The sequence below is a fragment of the Chaetodon trifascialis genome, chromosome 7 (genome assembly GCF_039877785.1).
Source record: "Chaetodon trifascialis isolate fChaTrf1 chromosome 7, fChaTrf1.hap1, whole genome shotgun sequence".
In the NCBI taxonomy this organism is placed as follows: Eukaryota; Metazoa; Chordata; class Actinopteri; order Chaetodontiformes; family Chaetodontidae; genus Chaetodon; species Chaetodon trifascialis.
In genome coordinates this window covers 17098603-17122009 of record NC_092062.1, presented here as the reverse complement: position 1 = coordinate 17122009, position 23407 = coordinate 17098603, and the positions used below count along the sequence as shown (strand labels likewise).

The window sequence follows — 23407 nt, the reverse complement described above, 5'->3', positions numbered from 1 at the left end:
ATAATTACAGAAAGATTTCCAGCTTAATTGATTATTATTGGAAGCAGAATTTTGATGTGTCATCTAGTTGAGGCAGAACTAATTTGAACTACTTTTTGTACCGTTAGATTGCTCAATTTATCATATGTTTGGTATTTAAAATGAACCCTCTAACTTATATCACAATACGAAAATGTACTGCAATATTTGCCTCTTAAACATATTAAAGAAAGTAACACAAACTTCAAAATACCTCAAAAACGAGTGATCACGTCTTACACTTTGTCTTATGCTGTTAATGAGTCTGTGATTCGTAGATCGGATTTGTATGTTGTTGATCAAAGTGTTGCCCAGATATGACAGAATCACAGGAAGCAATTGCAGCCACCCGAAGACAGAATGACAGCCGAAGAGGAAGGGACAGAGGAAAGAGGAGAGAGACAGAAGGAGGGAGAGCGTGAGGGGGGTGTTAGGGGAAGACAAGCACTTGTGGGGGTCCCAGCTTTTAAATAATTCAGGGAGAGACTCACAGCACTCAGTGCAGAGGAGGAGCACTGTCAGGTCAGCTCATTCACTGCAGAGGAGAGGTAGAAAGGACTGTACAGAGTGAGGGAGAGAGGAGCTAGCACGAGAGAGGAAGACATTACAGTGGAAGAGTTTTGCCTGTGTGTGCATGCACACGTACATTTGTGTGTGCATACATTGTGTGTATTTATGCACAAGTGAGTGTGTGTGTGTGTGTGTGTGTGTGTGTGCGCTGTGGGCCAGCTGCGCATGTGTATTCTCTTTTTTGTGTGTGTGTCGGTGATGAAAATAGACAAAATGAAGGAGAAACAGGTCGTTTCCTCCTGGAGCTTTCTCTTAGTCACCACGGCAACCGCCTCCTCCCTCCATCCAGCACTCTTGTTTACTTAGTTTACTCTTCCCCCATCCATCCCTCTCTGCCTCCCACGTTCATTTGACTCCCCTCCTCTCCCTCCCTCTTGCATTTTGAGTCCTATACCCCTCTCTACTTGCTGCATTCCCTCCACCCCTCATCACCCGAATCAGTTGTTATATTTCTCTCATCATCATCATCATCATCATCTACTCTCAGCATGACCTGAGAGTGGATGATGCAGAATGAGCAGCAAGCGTCTATGTTAATCCCAATTTATGTTTACCTGGCTACACCTCCTTAACTCCTGCACCTGGCATGTTCTTTCTTCCCTCCTCATCTTCCTATCCGACTCCTGTCTTGGTTGACTTTGTGAATGGGGATTAGAGGTTACTTTGGTGGCCTAGAGGGGAAGAAACATTTAAGGAAAGATGAGTAACAGGAAAGGAAAACTAGAAAAAGGAAGAGATCAGGCAAGACATACCTTCCGTTTTTTAGAGGGTGAAGATTATTCACAGAATAATGACTGCATTAGGCCAAGGCAGTCCTGGAAAGGGAGGTGGTATGAGGTTATTTTAATGGGCGAAGATGTAAAGTGTGTCAGACGTGTGTACATAAATGTGATGTTTACAGTCGTATATGTCCAAATCCTTATTGATTACATTTCTAAATGCAGGCTCCTAGTAATGAAATGGAAAAAAAGGCCTTAGTATAGATGTTATCACATTTATGGCCCATATTTCCTTGTGGCTTCTTAATGAAAAATAAATTTTTAGAAGAAATGAAACACCACTGCTGCCACAACGATTTGGCCTGAGGCTAATATAAAAGATAAAGCAGATCGAGATGAGGGATGTCATTAAGTTTGACATGGTCGCTATAAAGTCACTATCAGCACCACAAACACGCTGTACGTGCCTAAGAGTGCTGAATATTATATGGTGATGTGTGACTTTGTGCGGGGAATACACTGGCATCGTTAGCCGAGCTGTGGAGGCTCTGAGGTATGCCACATCCTCCCCTCCCGCCTCCTCGCCCCCCGCTTCTCCGCGCGCCCCGCCCCCGCCTCTCCAGCGCGTCGCATCGCTGAGCGGCGTTCGGCACGGACAGCCAGCACCGCACGACCCAGCGCAGAGCACACCTGGCCCGCCCGAGATATTTCTATTCCCCCACCTTTCCGGGCGAAGAAGTGTGGACCGACGGAGAGCCCCGACGTCACCATGCCAGGTAGAGACTGAAGGAAGGTTTGGGTCGTGCAGAGGAGGGGTGCAACACTGCGGGTGTGCTTGGGGTGGCCTCTCCATCGCGGTGAACACCTTGCGAGCTCGGAGCGCGCTCGGACGCACGTAAGATGATGGACGGCTGGCCGACGCTGCTGCTGCTGGCTCTCCTCGCCATTGCGGGAGGTGAGTAACTTGTCCGTCTGATAATGGCTCCATCGACGCGTGTATGTGTGCATCGTCTCCTTCACAGGGCCAAACCCACCGCGCGTTCGTGAATTCGGGGGTTCCGAATAGGTTTCTTCAAAGTACTGAGGGAGTGGGAAAACAAAAGGAGTGGTTAGATGCTGAGGAGAGGCAGAGGTGGAGAAAAGGACTCTTTCATTGCTGTGTCACCATCCTTTTCATAACAGCAGCGAGCGCGACGGAATGATGTAGTGGAGAAATGTTGCCCACTCCATGTATCACATGCGCACAATATACAAACACTAGCAAATGCAAGAGCTAACACTATTCCTCCAAATCAAATAGAAATCTTTTAATTTATGGTGTCTCTTGTATTCTATATAGTGCGTATAAAGGATTTACTTTATAAAGTAACACCATATGGTATTGTATCACAGTAATATTATTGTATGGACTTATTGGAGAGCCTCCTGCTGTACTTATTTTGAAGACGTTTGCGGCATTTTAAAGCATGTAAAGCATATAAGCAGAGCACATTGTCTCTGCTGCTAATTGGCTGAACATTAATTAGTTGCAGGAAATAACACACACAGCAGGTCTTTGCCAATGAGCATCTGCAAAGCATTAACCCACCTTTAAAAAAAAAAACAAAACCTCAGCCATTGTAGCATCACTTATCGCTTTTTGTCTTTATATACATTAGAGAGAGAGAGGGAAGATGGTGGTGGGGTGGGGGGGTTATGTTATTTATCATCCACTTACCCCCCCACCCCTCTCTCTCTCCCTCTCATTAACACTGAGGTCTTGCATTGAGTGGGCAGGTTAATGAGAGACAGTTTGAGCTAAAACAACTTCTACATCCTGTCATCAAAGGGCAAATGATGTGTCACTCAGCAGTAGGAAAAAGCTTTTGCGATTACAACAGCATCGACAAATTAATGGTCTTTTCCTCTCAATGGAAGATGTGCATTGAGTAGATGAGTCTTATTTACAACACTGTTGCTGCAGTGCATTCAGGTATGTGTTAAGTGTATATCTGTTCGGGCGTTTGGACATGTTTTACCTCCATAATTTGGCTCGAATTTGGTGTTGATTTCTGCCCAGTGAGAATTTGCCTCAAGCAGAGCTGAAAAAAACACATCAGCCGATTTAATATTTTCAGCCAATCCATAGTAGTGACAGGGAAGAGGCCAACTCAGTGCCCCCAAGCAAAAAGACTGCGCGTCACTGCCCGTGGAGAGCAGCACAGCCATAACCACACACCCTAACACACCTCCGTCCACTCACACACACACACGCCTGGCCATCTGCCTCGCATTGACTGACTGTTCACCATCACCCATGGCGACAACATGCTCCTGCTTTCTCTCTGTCACACGTACACTCGTACTTGTGTCACAAACACACTCGCAGAAAGAGAGCTTTACACCACGCAGTTCATCATAATTCATCCAGAAACAGGGACAAGGACATACAGTAACAGATCAAGTGCTTTGACCTCCATTAACCTGCCATTTATCATTTCAAGCACCAGCTCCAGACACACACACACACACACACACACACACACACACACACACACACACACACACAAACATTTAATATTTCAATAGTAGGGTTAGGTTTGACTTTAGTTATAATTACTTTTAGTTATTATGCACTTTGTGAAAACAGATAATAAGAGAGATATACCTACAGATATAAGAAGTAATTTTTTTAAGCACCAATGTCAGATTTAGTTTCAGATACTAACATGGACACATTCAGTACACAGAGCAAACTCAAGTAATATTTTAGTAGTTAACTTGAGTGAAGGTTTCATTTCAAGAAGTATAAAATGTTTTACAGACATAAATGCGCATAATAATAAGTCACTAAATACTCACGAGTGCATAAAATACATAAAAAATCTAAAGTGTGCAGGAATAAAATGGACATAGCTTAAGAAGCTGAGGTCTCCTGGTAAATTAATGAAAAATGAATGAAATAAATTAGTGTCAGAAAAGATTAATTAAAAAACAACCAGCAGCACTAACTAACAGCAAATCAAATGTGGCAGGAATGCGTCTTGTTTATGAAACTGCTCCAAAGTCGGTGCATAATATTCGGTTCCCCCGAGCGATCTCTTCTGTCAGTTGATCATCCCTGAGTTCACGCAGAGGTATGTGCACCAGAAGAGACCAACATGAAATATCACTTTAAGGAGCTTCATAAGCAGTGGAGTACTAATGAGTCATCTTCCCTTAAGGGAAGAAAATCTGATTAGCATCATCCCCAGAGACTATAAGCTCAATCCACACACAAACACACGCAAAACACACGTCTGAAGATATACTCACTGGTGCACGCTCACATGGCCGCGCACACACCTGGAGCAGCTTATGATAGAGATTCCCCACGAATAAGCACAACGCATAACATTTCCTCGCGAAAGACGGCATGTGCGCACACTCAGACTAACTTACGTTCTCATGCTTAAGAGGAGTGGACGGGAAGAAAATATCAGGGCTAATACTGTTGCGATGGAATTAGAAGCAGAAAAAGTCCTAACTTTACACCTCCAGACGTAAAAGAAGACTTTCTTACATAAGACGTTAACACACGCAGACACAGTCAGAGGCCGTGCAAGGACGCTCAAGGACATTTCAGCACCTGTCTCAGACGCTGCCGTGAGGATGTGGCCATCCTGTTGTGTGAGGAGGATGTCTCTTGTCATTTCCCCTGCAGGCCATGCATAATAAACAGGTCTGTGGTGCTGCGTTGACCTGATGCAGGGGGTTAGTGGATATGGAGCGCCGGTGTGCGACAGTCTCATGAACCGAGGATGAAAGTGTGCTTGGATTTTTGGTTTCACAGCTAGCTTTAATCAGTTGCATCTTAAAAAAAGACGCGTTTGATAGCACGGCCAACTCATCCACTCTGCATGTGTGACTGTGTGAGCGTATGCATGCGCCATAATCTTTGTCCTTCGCTCTATGAATGCACTTAGTGAATAGCAACTAACCACTTCCTTGGCAGTGCTACAGTCTAGAAAGTTCTGCTCAGTCGGTTTAGCCTGTCATCACTTTCCTGCTGCACTGTTCCAGCCCACTGATCTCTGCAGCATCTCAACCTGCACATTACAACAGCCCTCCTATTGTCTCTCTCTCTCTCTCTCTCTGTCGCTTTCTGTCACTTTCTGTCTTCATCTCGCTCTCTCATTTTGCTCTGTCTCTATCTCTTTGGACTGACTCCCAATACACAGCAGCAACAAGATCAGATTGGCGGGCAGGGGCTGTATCTGCGATTATAAATGTGCAGCAGTCACACAACAGAGGCCTGCGTTTGTATGTGAGAAGGTGTGTGATTCCGTGTGTAAAACTGTGCGCTCTCATGTGTGATTTGTGCAAGATTGTGCGTGTGTGTGCGTGAGTCAGTGTGTTTGTGTGAATGAATGCGCAGCAGTAGTAGCAACAGCGCACAGCAGTGTGTGGCCCTGGAGATTAGAGGGAAGCAGAGGGAGAGCACAGAGGTTTAATAGAAACTTAAGCAGTGGAGAAGAAGAGGCAGATAAGAAGCATTTGGAAAGTTAAGAGTTTTATTAAGAATATTTAAAAAAAGAAAAAGGTTGACTTACATTCAGGCAAGACTTATGTAGGTGCAGGTGTGTGTAGAGGTGTGTTCAAGATAAGGCCTCCTGTGGTGATAATGCATGCGAGATAAAAACGGTTTCATCTTTTAGTCACTGTTGAGGTGATCTTACATCTAAAAGCTCACTGGCCTGGAAAAGTGCAATAAAATATGCTCATCAACACAAAGTCATTCTTTTACAGAGAGCGGGAAAAAAAATATGTTTGTTATAATTTTGATCAGCATTTCTGCTACACAGACAGGAGGCCTCCCATCTCTTCATGTGCACATGTTATTGTCTGCAGCAGGATTCGTCCTGGTGATAACACGGCCTCAGGATTTACGGGTATCCAAATAATAGCTCAAATAATAGCTGTTATGAGAGGCATTATGCAGTTCAAATGATGTATTTTATTGCAATCCCTGAAATATGCACCACTATAGCTGGAAAGCCGTACCGTCTTTCATCCACCAGCTGAGCGCCTTGGGCTGTAAATAATACAAATAAAGCACACTTTATATTCATAGTTTGAGGATTTCTGGACGTTTTAAATCAGAGCTGTAGTTTTTCAACTGTATTTTCTTTAGTAGTCCAAACCCCTTTAACGGCTTCCTGTCAAACAATGTTTGACTAGGCCTGATATATTCAAAAATATTCAAACCTACGAGGCCATTTTTCTTTTTACTGCACTATAACAATAAGACTTTAATACATTTAGCATTACTGCAAACATGACTAGACTGAGAGAAAGAGCTTTGCAGGTTCAAGCTGTACATGTAAAATAGTACATTTTTATTTTTATGATTGAATCAATGCTTCGCTTCACATTAAGCATTTGTGTTTATGGCCCTGTGGAGTTTTGGAGGTTAAAAATGTCTAAAATGTGTTCCTCAACAGATGAAGCAGTCACACTCTGTAATTACTCTCTCCATTAATTCTTAGGTCTGTATAACACATCATAAAATCATCATGTATTCCCAGACTCACAGGCCATGTCTTCAGATGTCTTGTTTTGTCTGGCCAACAGCCCAAAACTAAAGCATTTTGATTTACGTTAATGTAAAACAGATCACTAGATCACTTTTCTTTTGATCAACTACTGATTAATAAACTTGTACATACTCTAACATTTGTCTAAAAAGTGATTGTCTTGGTGCAATCACGCTTTCGCCCATAAAAAGAATGTCTGGAGAATTTGACATGTGCATCTGATATTATTGTCTTTGTGTACTTATAACTGTGGAATGGAAAAAAAGATGCATCTTTTTTTTCCATTTTCGTATTTAATTTCTGCAGATGCAACATTAGTAACAGCATTCGCCTTATGTGTTGCTTAGATTTAAGCACAGTACTGAAGTAGATGCATATGGAATGCATATCATCAGTAACACAGCTCAAACTCAGCCAGCCACACTTTTCTTTGCTGTGTTTGTTGAATTTGGCGACAAGAAAGCTTCCACTCTCAGTTAGTCCACAATGGGCTGGCTTTGTTTTTGAAGTGCTGTGATATTGCGGCTGAATGGAGGATCAATATTAATATCTCAGTTCTATGGGCACTACAGAGCCAATTGGGTGTTGCCAGTAGATCAATGGATCTCTCCATTATTGATTTAAGAATATTTCAGTATAAAAGGTCTCATCTGCAGCCAAAAAGCCTCTTTGGCAGAGCGCAGAGAAGAGCGGAGAGCGACCCTGCTTTCCCTCCAACCTTTTCTCATTTGAGTGAGCTGTATAAATAGAGATCATCACTGTAATAGTCTTAGCGGGATAATTCAATTTAGCTCTCGCTTCGCCCTCATTTTCTCCACATTTGTCTTTACAGCGTGTGTGGACTCTGGCCCCTAAGTAGCTCTGTAAACTGCAAACAAACGCTGTAAAATGTAATGATTTCTGATTTTATGTGATCAATCAAGGGGGTGTATAGAGTGAAAATGCTGGAATAAGACCTACGCACTTTTTGAGGTCGATCAGCATGCAAAGATCAATGAAAAGGAAGGAAAGAGAGACAGACATAGCTGTGAAGCCATCAAACGCTGAACATGTCTACCATCGAATCTGTTCCTGTGCTGCGTCATTGAGGTGTGTGTGCGTGTTTTTGCACATGTATGGTGGTGTGTAACTTCCCCAGCTCCAGAGTCTAATGGGGAGCCCTGCTGAAATATTCATAGTCACATTAAGTTTGCAATATTTGCACCGGAAAACAACCAGAATACTACCTGAGCTACCAGCAACATTACAACCACTCAGCTCAGCCTTTAGCATGACAGAGCGTCACATGTGGAGACAGACAAAGAGAGAGATCGGTCTTTGTTTTGAAGGATTAGTAAGTGGTGAAGATGAGCAGCCGGGTTAACGTGTTTGTGCAGCGATCAGGCTGTGGATATTTTTTGCAGGCTTGAGATAAGAAAAACCAGAACAGACTTACGCTCTCTGTTTGGCTCATTAATTTGTCTCAGTGCCGTAAAATATTAGTCTAGACTTTCATCCTGAGCCCATGCATGCGAATATTTTAGTAAAAACTAAAAATAAGCAGGAAATACAAAGACTCACAGAGTGGATATGTAAGCCGAGGCTGCACAGTTCTTTAGATTTGTTATTTCATTTTAATAACAAAAAATGTTTAAGATATTTTTCATCTGCATCCTGATTTGGATTTGCATCAACATACATGTAGTTGGGTGCATATGCCAGACTTTTTTTATTCTAGTATGTGCAGTAGTTGAATATGTAAATATGGAAAATATGTAAACGGTTCAAACACAGCCCATGTGAGTTTTTGTAGTAATTGGACACAAAACTTCTTTTGTGTCCAATCAGCTGAATCCATTTGGCCTTTGACATTGTTTTGGCTCCTTGTAAAGTTGCTATGAGTCATCTTCAGTGGTCTTTGACTGGGGAGCTTTTTCAGTGCTGGTTATGAAAAAAAACAGCACATGATTACTAAACAATGCAGCTACTCAAACGATAAGATGTCACAGATGAAGTGAATCAGCGCTCACCTGTTATAAGGTGTGATTGGGGTGCTGGCCTCAGTTTGGTGAGCTTTGAGGAAAAACATCTTTGTTTAGATTTAAGTGCATAGATGCACCAAGATGCTTACTATGAATAGAAAATAGAAAGCAAAACAAACTGTTAACAAACAAGAATTGCTCATTTTGCCAATTTAGTAAGACTTATAAGCTGTCGTCTAGTTAGTTTGAGCCTGAAAACAACGTTTACATTATAGGCATGGCTGATGGAAATGCAGCCCTTTCCTGCTTCATCATTGTTTAAGTGAACTGTATTAGCTTTCTGTCTCATCCGACAGTGTTATTGCCTTGTGCTTCTGGGAATAATATACATTACTCATATGGTTCAGACACAGACAGTAATGCTTATTTCCCTCATGAACGTGTACACACAAAAAGACACACACGCACGCACGTAAAAAGCAAACTGGCGCGTGTGCGCAACAAACAACCAGAATGTTACAGGCATGTGCTGACAGGATGTGTATTGATGATGCTGGATTAGCGAGGGAAGGGGCAATAAATGGACAGTGGCTGTCAGCGACGGGAAGATGGAGATAACAGGAAGGAGAGGGCGATGGAGATAGTCGGGGGAGTGAGGAGAAAATATGGGCTGGCTTGGATGATGGAGAGACGGAGAAAGTGTAAAAGAAAATGAGACGGAAGAGACAGGGCGCTGGAAAAAGAGCAAGAGATTAAAAAAAGGGGGGGGAAGGGGGGCAGGGAGTGCGTGTTTAGTTTACGGGGCATGAATAGAGTCCTCATTGATCGACAGACAGAGGCTATCATTCCTGTTCAGTGAGCACAGCAGCTCCAGGCCAAGAGGGAGGGGAGGAGGAAGGTAGAGATCAGCGGAGAGACAGAGGGGGAGGACTGAGTGTCAGAGAGGAGCTTAGAAACACGCAGAGGGGCAGGAGAATGGTGAAAAATAACACACACACTATATTTTTACACTGTTTCCATTTTCAATTCACATTTGCATGTTTTTGCGTCACCAAACCGCAAACGATTGTTTTCATTTTTCAGGATTATCTTATTAATCGATTAATCATTTGGCGTATGAGACGCTCGTCATAAAAGCCTGATTTTCCACTTGGCTGTTTTGGCCGAACAACAGACCAAACTCAATGTATTCAGTTTGCAATGATATAAATGAGAAAAGAGCAGCAAATGCTGTTATTGGAGAAGCTGGAACGAAGGCTTGTTTTGGCATTTTTGTTTAATAATCGACTTGATTTCCTGACCATCGACTTGTGGATTAATACAATGTTCCAGCTCGACTAGTCGATGCACATGATGTATCTCAAAGGGGTTTAATAAAGGTGCTGGAGGATAGGGATTGTTTGCTTCCTTGTATTGTATATCATAGTATTTTGAGTCATGTATAAGGACGCTCTTTAAACAAAAAGGCTTCATCTCGTGAGGTTTGTCCTTAAATTTTGAAAAAATTAAAATAAAACAACGGTGTGCTAATTTTACACACACCAGCTTTGACGTGTTTGTTTTCCTGCACCGTTAATAGCCTCTAAAATGGCAGGCTTCAATATGACAACATTGATACCAAGTTAACAGCGAGCAGCCTGTGTTTATCTTCAGGGGGAACGTGTGAGGGAAGAGCGAGATGGAAAAGATGCAGCACAGGAGCGAGCAGATGCCAGAGAGACAGGGAGTGAATAGCAGGAGAGACAGGAAGGAAGAAGGAGGTGCAGAACAGTTGTTTTTCCCTGTGCATCGTGTCTCTCAGCAAAACGGCTCTCCTCTTGTGTGTGCTGTTGTGACAGCTCTGCCCAAACTCGACCGCTCACACAGATGCGACTACAGTCTGCTACAGATAGAAGGGTGGCGGACAGGGGGGAGTGAGGGGGGGAAGACAGGAGATGGGGTGAAAATAACCCAAAGCTACAAAAGACTGGCAGTTGGGGAGAGGTGCAACACGGCAGAGGAGAATAGATAGAGACAGAACAGAGGCACGAAGAGAGCGATAGAGACAGAAAGGATAGCGATAGAGACATTCAGACTGGTTGACTCATTCTTATGATGTCAGATCTTGTAAGAAGTGTGTATCGAGCTGTGCTGACGTGCTCCAGCCGGCAGTGATGAGTAATGCCATGGTTCAAAGGCTTTGCATTCTCAGTACACATGGATAGCAAGCTCTTAATGCTAGCAGTGAGAGCAGTGGCCAAACTCAGAGAAACTCAGCAGCGCCACTGATTTCCTGCTCTTGTACGATTGCATCCAATATGATAAAAGTCTTTCTCAAAAATGCCAAGAGAGACACAGATGGCTGCAGCATTTTTTGTCTCATGATACAGGCAGATGAAGATGATGATGATAATGTGTTCTCATTACAGGCGGCCTCGGGGCAGACACAGAAGAGCGGTTGGTGGAGCATCTCCTAAACCCAGCCCACTACAACAAACTGATCCGTCCTGCGACTAATGGCTCCGAGCTGGTTACTGTGCAGCTGATGGTGTCGTTGGCTCAGCTCATCAGTGTGGTGAGTGTGCACGTGTCCGGGCTGGTGTTTGAATCTGTGTGCACCGTTCACAGCATGAGAACAATCCAGCTTGAAAATCATCCTTTAGTTTGGGTTAAAAAAGACTGCAAAATATCCTATTAATTGCAATTTTTAAGGTGCGAAAGCTGCACTAAAGCTGACTAATGCTACTCCTGCTGGAGACTTTCTGGACTCTGCAGAAATGATTTGTATTCAGGTCTCTTGGTTGAGGCTGAAAATAAAGTTGTCTAATGATGCAAATCCCAGGAAACCTCAGGTCAGTCCAATCTGGTCACTATGTTTTATGAAAATCTATTCAGAGCATTCTCAGAAATGTATCTTAAAAACAGACAGACAAGCAGTGGTGGAAGAAGTTACGCACCTGTAGCCTCTATTCAGAGTCTTACTTAAGCAGAAGAATGAAATATTGGTGGGAGAAAAACTATATACATACATATATATCTATCTATATCTATATATGTGTGTGTATGTGTTTATATGGTTTTATACGTATATATTTATATTATGGTTACTCAAACCGTTGTATAATGTCTTCTTTGGTTTTGGAGATCAGAAATTAACCACCCATGTGATGTCATCAGGGTTTTCTCTGCTTGAAGGCTTCAGTTTTTGCTTCCTGCACAGAGCTTTACAACTGATGTGAGGGATAAAAGATGCTTTCATGTTGCATGTAGCAAAGTGTCAGATTCAGTGTTTTTAAAGCTCGGCTCAGACTGCAGGCACAGAAAGTCAGGATATCTCGGCTTTGATGCATCATTTTTATGCCATTTTTTAAAAATCTGTCACACTCATCCCTCAGCTTGTTGGAAGTGCTATAATGAATCACCCTTTTAATCATAGTTTGTAATGTATTTGCCTTATTTTTCTGCAGCATGAAAGAGAACAGGTGATGACCACCAATGTCTGGCTAACGCAGGTGAGACCTCTCCACATCCTACCGTCCTAACATAGTAAACATTCTGCAGCACAGAGAAAAGAAATGAGTAGAAAGAGTGTTAAAATATAGTAAATACCTTAGATTTTACAGTTTATCACGTTCCACAAGGGACCTGGATGATAGTGATAAAAAAAGGACACTGAATAATGCTCTCTGATATACCCCACTATACATGCTGAATTACATTATGTAATCATGGGTCACAGTGTTATTACACCAGTAAACCACAGCATATGAGCAGCGGTCCAAAGATGCGTCCCTGTGTTCTGTGTGTTTCACTGGTCGTTGCTGTCAGACTCGAATCCGTTCTCCTCTCATGTGGAGCAGCAGCTCTGAGAACCGACATGACCGGTGAAGTGTCAAAACAGCGAGAGAGACATCTAACAGCATATAGATAACGGATGATACTGACAGCTTGTCAGCTGCTGCACAAATGCTGAACCCCTTTTTCTCAGCTGATGAATTGGGCTGTTTGTGAGTTTGCATGAGACCTACATTAACCTGACACCACAATGTGACTCTGACTGAGCGGCGACCCTCTTCTACATGGCTGGCTCTTCACATGCTTACAGCTGAGGCCTATAACATGGTAGAACATGTAGGTGTACACATGTACACGCACTAGGTATATAAATGCGTTCACCCACACACATTGTCAGCATATGTACTTGCATTTGAGGGCAGGTGTCAGAACATATTATGCGGACATATGTTCGATTTGGACTTAAATTTAGATCCGTGTGAAACAGATGACAGTTCTCTAAACAGCGTTTTGTGCACAGCCTCATTGGCATGAATGCTGTATTTTTTGATTAGATTTTATTTATTACTTCTTACATTCACACACACATTCACACACACACACACACACACACACACACACACACACACACACACACACACACACACACACACAAACACATACACTTGCACCTGAGCAAGTTAGGATTTATGACATGTAATGGAGCGTGGAATGACCATCAGTGCTCTATGGATCCCTCGCAGTCAGTAAGTAGGGGAGCCAAGGACAGCTGTCTGAGCCAAGACAAACCGTAATGACTGTAATGCATCAAAGTTACTGCAGACGACCTAGCATGGGCATTACAGCTCCAATATGGCCTTAACATGAGAGAGCCAGACAGAGCTGCTGTTGCAGGGCGCAGAGGCTTCAGTGCAGCAGTGTCAGTGACTGACCCACAACATACTCAACAAGATAATACTGTCTTTGACAGTAGGTTACACAGAGGACATGAAGATTTTTGCTGTGCACACGTGCGTGCACGCGCGCACACACACATACACATACACACACATGCACACACAGGAACAGCTTCACTGTAGATGCCATTTCAATCATGCTGATTGGTTCATGGCTGGATGCGTTTGAAAGACCATTCAGGGTCAGAGTTGACACAAGCGCTTCACTCTCTCTCTTTGGCTTATAGTTAAAAGTATGACGTAAGCGTGGAAGGACAGGCAGCACAGGATGTTCCCCAGGCTCATGTGATGTGTCATATTGACCACCGACTGACCAACAGACAGACAGAAAGACAGACAGACAGACAGACCTTCTCCTCTCTCCTTCTCAAGATGTCTTCTTGCTGTTGTGTGATTGGCGGATGAGTGACTAAGCATTTTGTTTTTTATTGGCCCTCAGGAGTGGCAGGACTATCGTCTGACTTGGGTCCCTGAGGAGTTTGATGGAATGATGAAGGTCAGGCTGCCCTCAAAACACATCTGGCTGCCTGACGTGGTGCTCTACAACAAGTGAGTCACTCCCTCGCCCTCCTGTCCTCACTTCAGAAGGGTCTCAGAAGACACACATGGGCCCATAAACATGCACAACAAAAGCACTTACAAATGTCATATCAAACTGATGCTGTTTTAAAGCTAACACCCAGGTGATTTGATCCAGCTGCCGCCATTGTAAATCACTTTGGATAAGAACATCAATTAAATGCCAGACATGTTACTGTGTAATACATGCCAGCCCGTCACACATGACTGAATCTGTCCACTGTAATCTGCTCAAATCGCTCATGCTACATTACTATATAGTACCTCCAAGTCTCATGAGACACTTCAAAGATGGAGTCATCTGCACTACACACCCAGGTAGATAATACATGTACGGTAGATGCATGCAGGCACAGTGGATGCACACAGATAAGAAGCACTTGTACATATTAACACAAACTGCTCTTTGATTTGGCTTGTTTAAAATGTGTGCTGTGTGCAGATAAATGACTCCAGGACCGCCTTTCTATGACCTGTAGTATAATTTGCACCACGCCAATTCAGATTCTACTGGCCACAGGCCATGTCTACTGTGTAGGTCAGGATGAATCTATAAGGGGGCCCATGGGCAAACATTTGCTGTTGAGAGCCCTTGTTGACCTCTGTCCACAGCCCCAACCTTTGTGCATTGTGTATACACTCTGTCACCTTGAATCTCCAATCAGGTGCAGTACACACAAAAAACCTGCTGGTACTGCAGCTGGAATACTTTGCAGTAATTTAATTAAATGCCAATTTATATAGGAATATGCAACATGGGAGCACAATGCAAACTGTAGGTCTAGTTTTAATTAATTCCTTAAATTATATTTCAACACTGGGACCATGAACGAAGGTTGAGAGTTTACTCGAGTGGTGCAACTTCCCAGACGAAATTTGCAATTCATCTACTTCCCTAAAACCTGACAGTGAACACGGGGCTTATGGGGCTCAAGGGTCATTGCCTGCTTTGCCCAGCTGTTAATACAGACTTTAGTGTAGGTCTGATATGTTTAAAATCAACCATATGACAAATGGGCTTCAGGGCATTCAATCGATCGCAACTGGACTTTGTCAGTTGCTGTAGTTTGTCTTGGAAGACGTTTCGCCTCTCATCCGAGCAGGCTTCATCAGTTCATGCGCACCGGACTAGATAGGACAGCTCTAGTCCAATGAAATGGTGTTAGGTTCAAGTATTTATCCTCTGAGTGAGGCCAACCCCCAAAACCAAGGATGGTATCACTCTATTGTGAGGCAAACGATCCCCCATTAAGGCGGGGTAGGGTGCGACCCTTGGGTGTCAACGACAGTCGTCTGCCTCGTTAGTGTCCCATTCTTGTCATTGGGAGGCTCCTTGAGCCATTTGTGAATGGCTTTGTTGTTTATTTTGAGAGGCTAAGTTTTTGAATCTCTTTGGAAGAGGTGAAAGGACAGCATTGTATGTGGGAGATAGGTGGTGTCTCAGACCTCCCCCTCTGTTCAGAGATGGTTTTTCAACCTTGACATGGATGGCTTCTCTCACTCCTCTTTCAAACCATCTGTCTTCTCTGTCCAGAATATTCTGTATCCCAAAAAGTTAACAATTAAATAATCCATTTTTCAATGCAATTGACTGTGTCCTACTGTAATGCATTATATACGGCACACGTCTTCACGTGTGTGGAGACGCTCGTCTTGTTAGTTTCTAATTAGTATTTGCATGTCTGAGGGAGGAAAGGATGTTACAGACCACTTGTACTAATGTAATGGAAACTGAGTGTCAGCCTACAATATGTAAATCGGCTCATTGGAGTACAGCGATCTGTCTGGCCTTCTCCTCTTTCCCTGCCTCACTCCTTACTTTACCAAAGATTAGAAGGTCCCTGACCCACCAAGCTCTGGTTAAGCGATCCTATTAATCCCACAGACCCCAGGTGGACACGCTGTCCTCCCAAGTCTTCGTCACTGCATCAAACATCTGTCGTCACCAAACAGGAGGCTTAGCTCTGCAGCACTCCAGCTGCTAATTCGTTGTTTCAATTTGATTTTGTAACTGCATTTGCAGGACAGTTGGTGTTTCTTGAAGTGTAGCTCATCAGGTGGGTCCATCAGTGAAAACCTTGGAATTGTCCTCTTGCACGCGTCACATCTCACAGCATCAGCCATCAGTAATTGGTTCTCTTGACAAAACTTGAGTTAAATGGAAATTCAATCTACAGCTTTAATGTTGTCAGCTGACTTCTGACCAAAGTGTCTAATTCGAACTGTTTAACTCGACCTGGTCTGACCTGCGAGCCGTGTTTCTTGTCTAGACTGCGTGTTCATCATGTTTCTTGTGTTTGTAGAGGCAGGTGTGTGTGACCCTGCTGCCCTCTCACACTTCAGAGCCCAAGCCTTGTAACCTCCACCTCTGTGTGTATGTTTGTGTGTGTATATGTGTGTCCTAAAGCTGTATTGCGTAATGAGATGCGTCCAGTTCCATTGCTTTTCTGGAAACATGGCTGCTCATACTTCTTGTTTACCTTTTTTTTTTTTTTTTTTTTTTTTAATAGTAATCACACAAATGTTTCTGTTTATGTCTGACACTCCTTCCATTTTTTGTCTTTCTCCTCTCCCTCTTCATCTCTCTCAGTGCTGACGGGGTGTATGAGGTGTCGTTCTACTCTAACGCGGTGGTCTCCTACGACGGCAGCATCTTCTGGTTGCCCCCAGCCATCTATAAGTCCGCCTGTAAGATTGAGGTGAAGCACTTCCCCTTTGACCAGCAGAACTGCACGCTGCGCTTCCGCTCCTGGACTTACGACCGCACTGAGATCGATCTGGTGCTCCGTGCCGACGTGGCCAGCATGGACGACTTCACGCCCAGCGGGGAGTGGGACATCATCGCCCTGCCAGGCAGACGAAACGAGAACCCAGCCGACCCCACCTACGTGGACATCACGTACGACTTCATCATTCGCAGGAAGCCTCTTTTTTACACCATCAACCTCATCATCCCCTGCGTGCTCATCACCTCTCTGGCAATCCTGGTCTTCTACCTGCCGTCTGACTGCGGAGAGAAGATGACGCTCTGCATCTCTGTGCTGCTGGCACTCACTGTGTTTCTGCTGCTGATCTCCAAGATCGTCCCACCCACTTCACTAGACGTCCCTCTGGTGGGGAAGTACCTGATGTTCACCATGGTCCTGGTCACTTTCTCTATTGTCACGAGTGTGTGTGTACTCAACGTACACCACCGCTCGCCCACCACACACACCATGCCCCCTTGGGTTAAACTGGTATTCCTCAACAAACTTCCTGCCTTGCTTTTCATGCGCCAGCCCAGGAACAGCTGCGAGCGCCAGCGGCTGCGCCAAAGAAGGAGGGCTCAGGAACAGAAGGAGGGTGGGCGCAGCGGCGAGGCAGGGGCGTTGATGGTGGGGCTCGGGTTAGGCAGTGCCGGCGGGAACAGTGGTCCCACGGGGGTGTTCGGCAAGGAGGACAGTGACCCTTGTACCTGCTATGTGAACCGGGCATCCGTTAAACAGTTTGGTGGGGATCTGGGGGGCGCAGGAGGCGGATCCATGGATGGTCTTAACAGGGTGAGGGAGGGCCGGGAAGGGGGCTCTGGAAACATGCCACGGGGGAAGCAAGCAACAGGAGGTCCAGCTCTGACTCAGGCCCTGCTGGCTCAGGCTTGTCCGGGCTTTGAGGAGGCTGTGGAGGGAGTACGCTTCATCGCCAACCACATGAAGAGCGAGGATGATGATCAGAGCGTGAGTAGTGTCTTATTTGTATGATACCATTCACACTGTTAGTTATTCTCCGCTGCTCCTTATTAGAGCTCAACCAGGAGACCTCTCAGGGTGACAGCAAGACTGATACTCAAGAGGAACAAAAATTAGATAACAAGATATTGACTGATAATTGAATTATCACCCGACTCTGCATTTCCCCTCAGCTCTGTTGTTTTAGCTCATTGGTCCTTCAGCGTTTCTGTTCTGTTTCACTCTTTCCATTATCATCAGCATCATTTCCAGACACACTGGGCAGCTTTTGCAGCTGATACTCCACTGTGCACTACCTGGCCAGCACCAAACAACGGATAGTCATGGTTAGCGAGTAGCTGCTGATCATAGTGAAGCATTTAGGAACTAAAGAACCTGATGTTTCTGGTTCGGTAGACACTAAAACAGAGTTCAAAGGGGGTAAATATTGGATTCATCTGGCAGCCAGAGATAAAGATGTTGCTTTGTGATTAGGTGACATTTTCACATGATAATAACTTGATAATGTCTATGTGAGTTCACAGCTTTTTGAGCCCCGGTGGTCAGAAAAACATTTGTAGGTATGAAAATCTTAACACATAAAGCAAGTTAAATTTTTAAGGCACACTCAGAAACACAAAGATGAAGTACATAGACCAGTGATGCTGCCAATAAATCCTTTATTCCTACAGTTTAATGCTCTGCAGTTTCTTGCCAACATACACTTAAATACCAATGCACAGTGATAAAGAGATAATCAGTTGATGATACCAGTCTGCCAATGTATCCTCTGTATTAAACTAAATTATTATCTTGTCTCTGTGTGTATAAAATCATAGCGTAAAGCACCCTGAGCAGGACAGATCTGTCCTTTCAGTGCCGTATCAGGTTATAGTGACGAAAGAACAGCGCAGCAGTGTCGTTTAGCTCTGCCATTTGAGGCGCATGGGGGACTACACCAGACCATAAGCAAAGGAGACAGATCCGATGACGCAAGCAGAGGCCTCTGAATATTCAACGCAGACATGTAATTATAGCAGCAGCATGGCGTGTGCATAGAGGAGGAGTGCGGCTGCAATAGAGGAACCAAGACAGCAGAGCGAGGGTGGTGTGTTTTATTGCTTCTCCTCAAGGCGTCTCAGGAAACCAGCCTTCTCTCCTGGCATGAAAGAAACCGACACGGGAATTAACAATTCTCCGTAATTCTGTCCATCATCGACGTAGTTGCCATCCCGTTGCCATGCCAACGGCTTTAAATCCTCCCTCTCCTGGCACAGTGCATGGCATGTCAGCCCTCCCCCTCCTCCTCTCCCCCCCCAAGTCATCATCGCAGGGGTTACAGTGTCAGCGCCCTCTGTCTCCCTGGCCTCCATCACTGTCTCTCGTCTCTCGTGTCCTTCTCCTCCTCCTCGAGTCGTGTCAGACCTCATCAGAGCTGTGTGGCCCAGCAAGTCTCCGCTCACATTAACCCTTCACCTCCATTAACCCTCTGCATAGGGACAGGCTGAGCGGGAGCTGGAGACAGAATGAGAGGATGTGAGAGAGTGTGAGTCTGCTCGCCTTAATCTTTCTCTTCACGCCATCCCAAACCCCTTTTGCTCTCCCCCCATCCACAGGTGAGCGAGGACTGGAAGTACGTTGCCATGGTGATCGACCGCCTCTTCCTGTGGATCTTTGTGTTTGTGTGTGTGTTCGGCACGATGGGTATGTTTCTGCAGCCGCTCTTCCAGAATTACACAGTCAAGACCATCACCAGCCCGCCGGGCTGACCATTGGCAGGCTGCAAACATGATGACAGACAGCTCCCCCGACCAATCAGCACAGCAGGACAAGGGCTCGAGGTGGGGGGTGGGGGGAGTCTGGATTTTATTGTGTCTATTGAACTGGAACCAGAACTGGAACTGAACAGCAATCACGCCCATTACCTTTATAGTAACATTTTTTGCAAAGAACAACATTTTTCTTGTATGAAAAGAAAAAGGAAAACACCGTCATACTCTTACCTGCAGTTTTTTCTCCAGATGTTCAATGGACTGACCTCCCCTTTCTGGTGGAAAGGTCCCTCCCTTCTCTCCTCTTCAGCCGGTCGGGGAGCGAAGATGCTCTGATTTACTCCTTGTTGAACTTTACAACAGCCAATCAACACTTTCCATGCAACGCTGACTGCTTAATTGACACATGCCCGCCTTCAACTATGACAGTACTCATTCATAATATTGACTGATGTCAGTAGGAGCTAATCAGAAAGGGAAGGGAGGTTCATATTTAGGTTCTTATACATTTATTTTATTTTTTCAGAAATCCACTACGTCAGTGAACTGATTCAATATATTTTATCATAGCATAACAGCTTACCACAGTATAGCATTAGGAATATATTATTAAGATTTCTCTATGTGTTAGCTCATGCAAGGGTCTGTTGCTGTTAGAGAGGCTAAGGTGTGTTGTATGATTGTATAGCTTAAACAAGAATGTGATATAAACTGTACTACACAGCCTGTGATGCGCACACTGACACAATATGTGTACAAGCAACAGATTGTGATGGAAAATATATAGAGGGGACTGGTATGAAAGAAAGAGCCAGGTTGCATTATTAGATGAAAGTCAAACGGATAAAGTAATAGATTATGCATGGACAGTTTTTTCCTTAGAGATTTGTGCACATTAAATAGAGAACAGCAGCAGCCTGCTGTGCCATAGTGCACAGCTGCAGCGAAATGAGTCTAGCTCCTGAGAAACTGAGCCAAGATGGTGGATAGGACCTCCTATACATATAATGGACAGTGGAACATGATTTCTCCCAGATGCCGTGTTTGGAGTGCAGTTGAGATGGAGCAAAGACCAGTGTTGGAAAAGTTGATGCAGGGATGGGAATCTCATCATGGGAATTAAGATATTATGTGTATTAATATGTAATTTCATATTTCAGTATGTAATGTTCAGAACATATGTATACATGTATGCGTGTGTGTATGTATGTGTATGCGTGCCCCATACCCCATGCATTATCACATTTGTCAGATACAATGTTCAGAAGAGCATACGTATGTGCGTCTCCCCCTCCTTTCTATTAATCTCTGGCAACCTCTTTCTATTTCTCTCCCCTTTATCCGATTTTCCACGGATGAACACATTGCTGACATTTAGTCCAGTTTGAATCCTGATTACCTACGTTCTCTGAACACCTGTTCCTTTCGGCGGTTTTCCTTTGCATCGTGGACTGGCTGATTTGTCATATTTTCCACAATCTCCCCAGCCAGACAACCGAGCGAGAAGCAAAAGGCCTTTTCAGGCACAGAGGGAGTTGAGGATGAATTACATTTTCAATTAATACGAGGGAAATGACAAGGGTGCTAACAATGAAGCAGTAGTAGAATATGTTACAGATGCAAAATCATAAGCAGAGAAGAAAAGGTATCGGGCAAAACATGTTACAAGTTAATGGTAGAAATGTTTCATGATGATGTTGCAGCCAAGGGCCAACAGATGGAAAAAAAACAAAAAAAAAAACAGGATAATCTGACCGCAGCAAGCACAATCCAGATAGAGAGGAGGAATAACGCAGGATAGGCAGAGACAAAAGACTGTTAGTGTTGTTACTGCATAGGAAAGCCACTATAAAACTGAAAAAATACTGTCTAATCCTCAGTCACTGTCACTCTCTGTGAGTTTCCCCAGCTTTTTACGGTCATGTGGCCAAGTCTGCAGCTCAGTCCTGGACTGGGAGCTGCCCCTCTCTCTCTCTCTCTCTCTCTCTCTCTCTCTCTCTCTCTCTGTGTCTCTGGAGGACGGGATTACCCAGTGGGATCCCCAGCAGATCCCAAACAAGTGTGAAAAGCCTATCAGAGACCTGTGAAAACTGTAGGCTGCACAGCTCCACATGGACTAAGTGCTGCTGTCCACTCTTTCTCTCTCTCTTTGACCTTTCCACTCTCCTTCCTTTCTTCTCACTTCCTCTCTCATTGCGCTCCCTCTCCATCTTTCACCTTCTCCTTCCTGACTCTCAAATCTGCTCCTGTGCACACCTAAACCAGTCGAATAAAGGTTGTAGGTTCAGATTAATCAAAGTATGTGTCTGCGTGGCATGTTTTTAATCTCACAGTCACACACACACACACACACACACACACACACACACACACACACACACACACACACACACACACACGTGACCTATCTGTAAATTACTGTATTACCCAAACTTCCCATTAATCTTACACCACAGGATAGGACAAAAGAAAGAACCATTTCCTGGCTTTCTAATATTGAGGCTGGTAACTTCCTTTTTATATACTCACAAAACACCCACACGCATACCTACACACTCCAGTGGTGCTTTTTTTCTTCTAGGAAGCCCGGCTTTTAAACAATCATGGGTGTAGGGCCCAACCAAGGTCACTTCAAGTTCTCATTATTCTGCTGTAAAAACAGGAATATGGGTACAGTCAGTACCTGATCGTGTACACCTCACACATTTTTCAGATGCAGAGGAACTGCGTGATGAACTTGAACACACCACAAAATAAAGGGCACTCATATTGCTGTATATTTCATCACTATAGCATAGATGTCTCTTTGCCAGTGATTGACAGATCTATCTCCAATCTGTGTCCATCCACTGCTGGAGTAAAGTGCTGTACCAGCATATGCAAAGCAAATTAAAGGTAACGCAATAATCCTTAGCCAGGACTGCTGGATTCCATAGTGGGCCACTTGCTGCCCCCTAGTGCTCATCATGTGTTCTTACTCATCCTCATTGCTGTAAAAAAATACAACCAACATAGTATTGTTTGAGTAAAGGTCACATTTATTCTATCCAGGGAGAAATTCCTTTGCTTGAGTGTGTTAAAAAATACATGGAAAGAAGGAAGAGAGATATATTCACATATTCAACAATGACAGGTGCTGAAACTGATTTAAACTCTCCAGATTTTCACAATACAGTTTGTAATAGATGGATTGGACATTGTGAACAAATACACAAACACCCAACATTTACTGCTGAAGTGACAATTAGACATGTGTGTATTTGTGCACGTGAAGTCCATGACAGGATATCCTTCGTGAGTCTTCTCTCCTGTCTTAACTGTTTCCTCCCTGGAGTGCGTGGGTTTGCAGAGTGGACGTCTTTGTGCCAAGGGTGTGTTCACTTCTTCTTCTCTGGCTTATCGTTGTACTCCAGGAAGAAGTCGTTACAGGCCACAGTAAGAGCTCCGACCAGTATGATGAACTCGGTGAAATCTACCTCTCCATCATTGTTGGAATCCAGGTCTCCCATCACCTTATCCACAGCCTCCTTATCCTGGGCATTCTGCATTTGGGAAGATATAAGACAGAGATGTAGGCTGGATCTGGTTTATGAAACTTGTGTGTGCATCTTGCATCCCTAAGAATGCGTCTCCTTACCCCCAGGTAGTTGCCGAGCTCTGTGGTAAGCATTTCCTTGAGCTCGGCCCTGCTCAGTGTATATTTGTCGCCCTCGTTTCCAGAGTACTTGTGGAAGGTCTGGATCATGAGCTGCATGGCGTTCTCCAGGGTGGAGGCGTTCTCTGAGTTGGGCAAAGACAT

The 23407-nt window shown here is 44.2% G+C and overlaps 2 protein-coding genes across 2 annotated transcripts; one reads left to right on the top strand and one right to left on the bottom strand.

The window, feature by feature from the left end:
• The first annotated feature begins 1907 nt into the window (after positions 1-1907).
• Positions 1908-21906, top strand: chrnb2 (cholinergic receptor, nicotinic, beta 2). Its single transcript, XM_070965978.1, has 6 exons — positions 1908-2262; positions 11232-11377; positions 12270-12314; positions 13993-14102; positions 16723-17845; positions 19453-21906. The coding sequence occupies exons 1-6, from the start codon at positions 2208-2210 to the stop codon at positions 19603-19605; spliced, it is 1632 nt and encodes a 543-aa protein (XP_070822079.1). The 5' UTR covers positions 1908-2207; the 3' UTR covers positions 19606-21906.
• A 1079-nt stretch (positions 21907-22985) lies between these two features.
• s100t (S100 calcium binding protein T) lies at positions 22986-23407 on the bottom strand. The gene is made up of 2 exons (XM_070965979.1): positions 23246-23407; positions 22986-23150 (listed from the first exon to the last, which is right to left on the bottom strand). Exons 1-2 carry the CDS (start codon positions 23405-23407, stop codon positions 22986-22988), a joined length of 327 nt encoding a protein of 108 aa, XP_070822080.1.

Coding starts and splice junctions, on each gene's coding strand:
- chrnb2 (XM_070965978.1), top strand. CDS start 2,208: ATGATGGACGGCTGGCCGACGCTGCTGCTGCTGGCTCTCCTCGCCATT. Junction 12,315..13,992: donor CCAATGTCTGGCTAACGCAG/GTGAGACCTCTC, acceptor ATTGGCCCTCAG/GAGTGGCAGGACTATCGTCT. Junction 14,103..16,722: donor GACGTGGTGCTCTACAACAA/GTGAGTCACTCC, acceptor CATCTCTCTCAG/TGCTGACGGGGTGTATGAGG.
- s100t (XM_070965979.1), bottom strand. CDS start 23,407: ATGTCTTTGCCCAACTCAGAGAACGCCTCCACCCTGGAGAACGCCATG. Junction 23,151..23,245: donor AGCTCGGCAACTACCTGGGG/GTAAGGAGACGC, acceptor TCCCAAATGCAG/AATGCCCAGGATAAGGAGGC.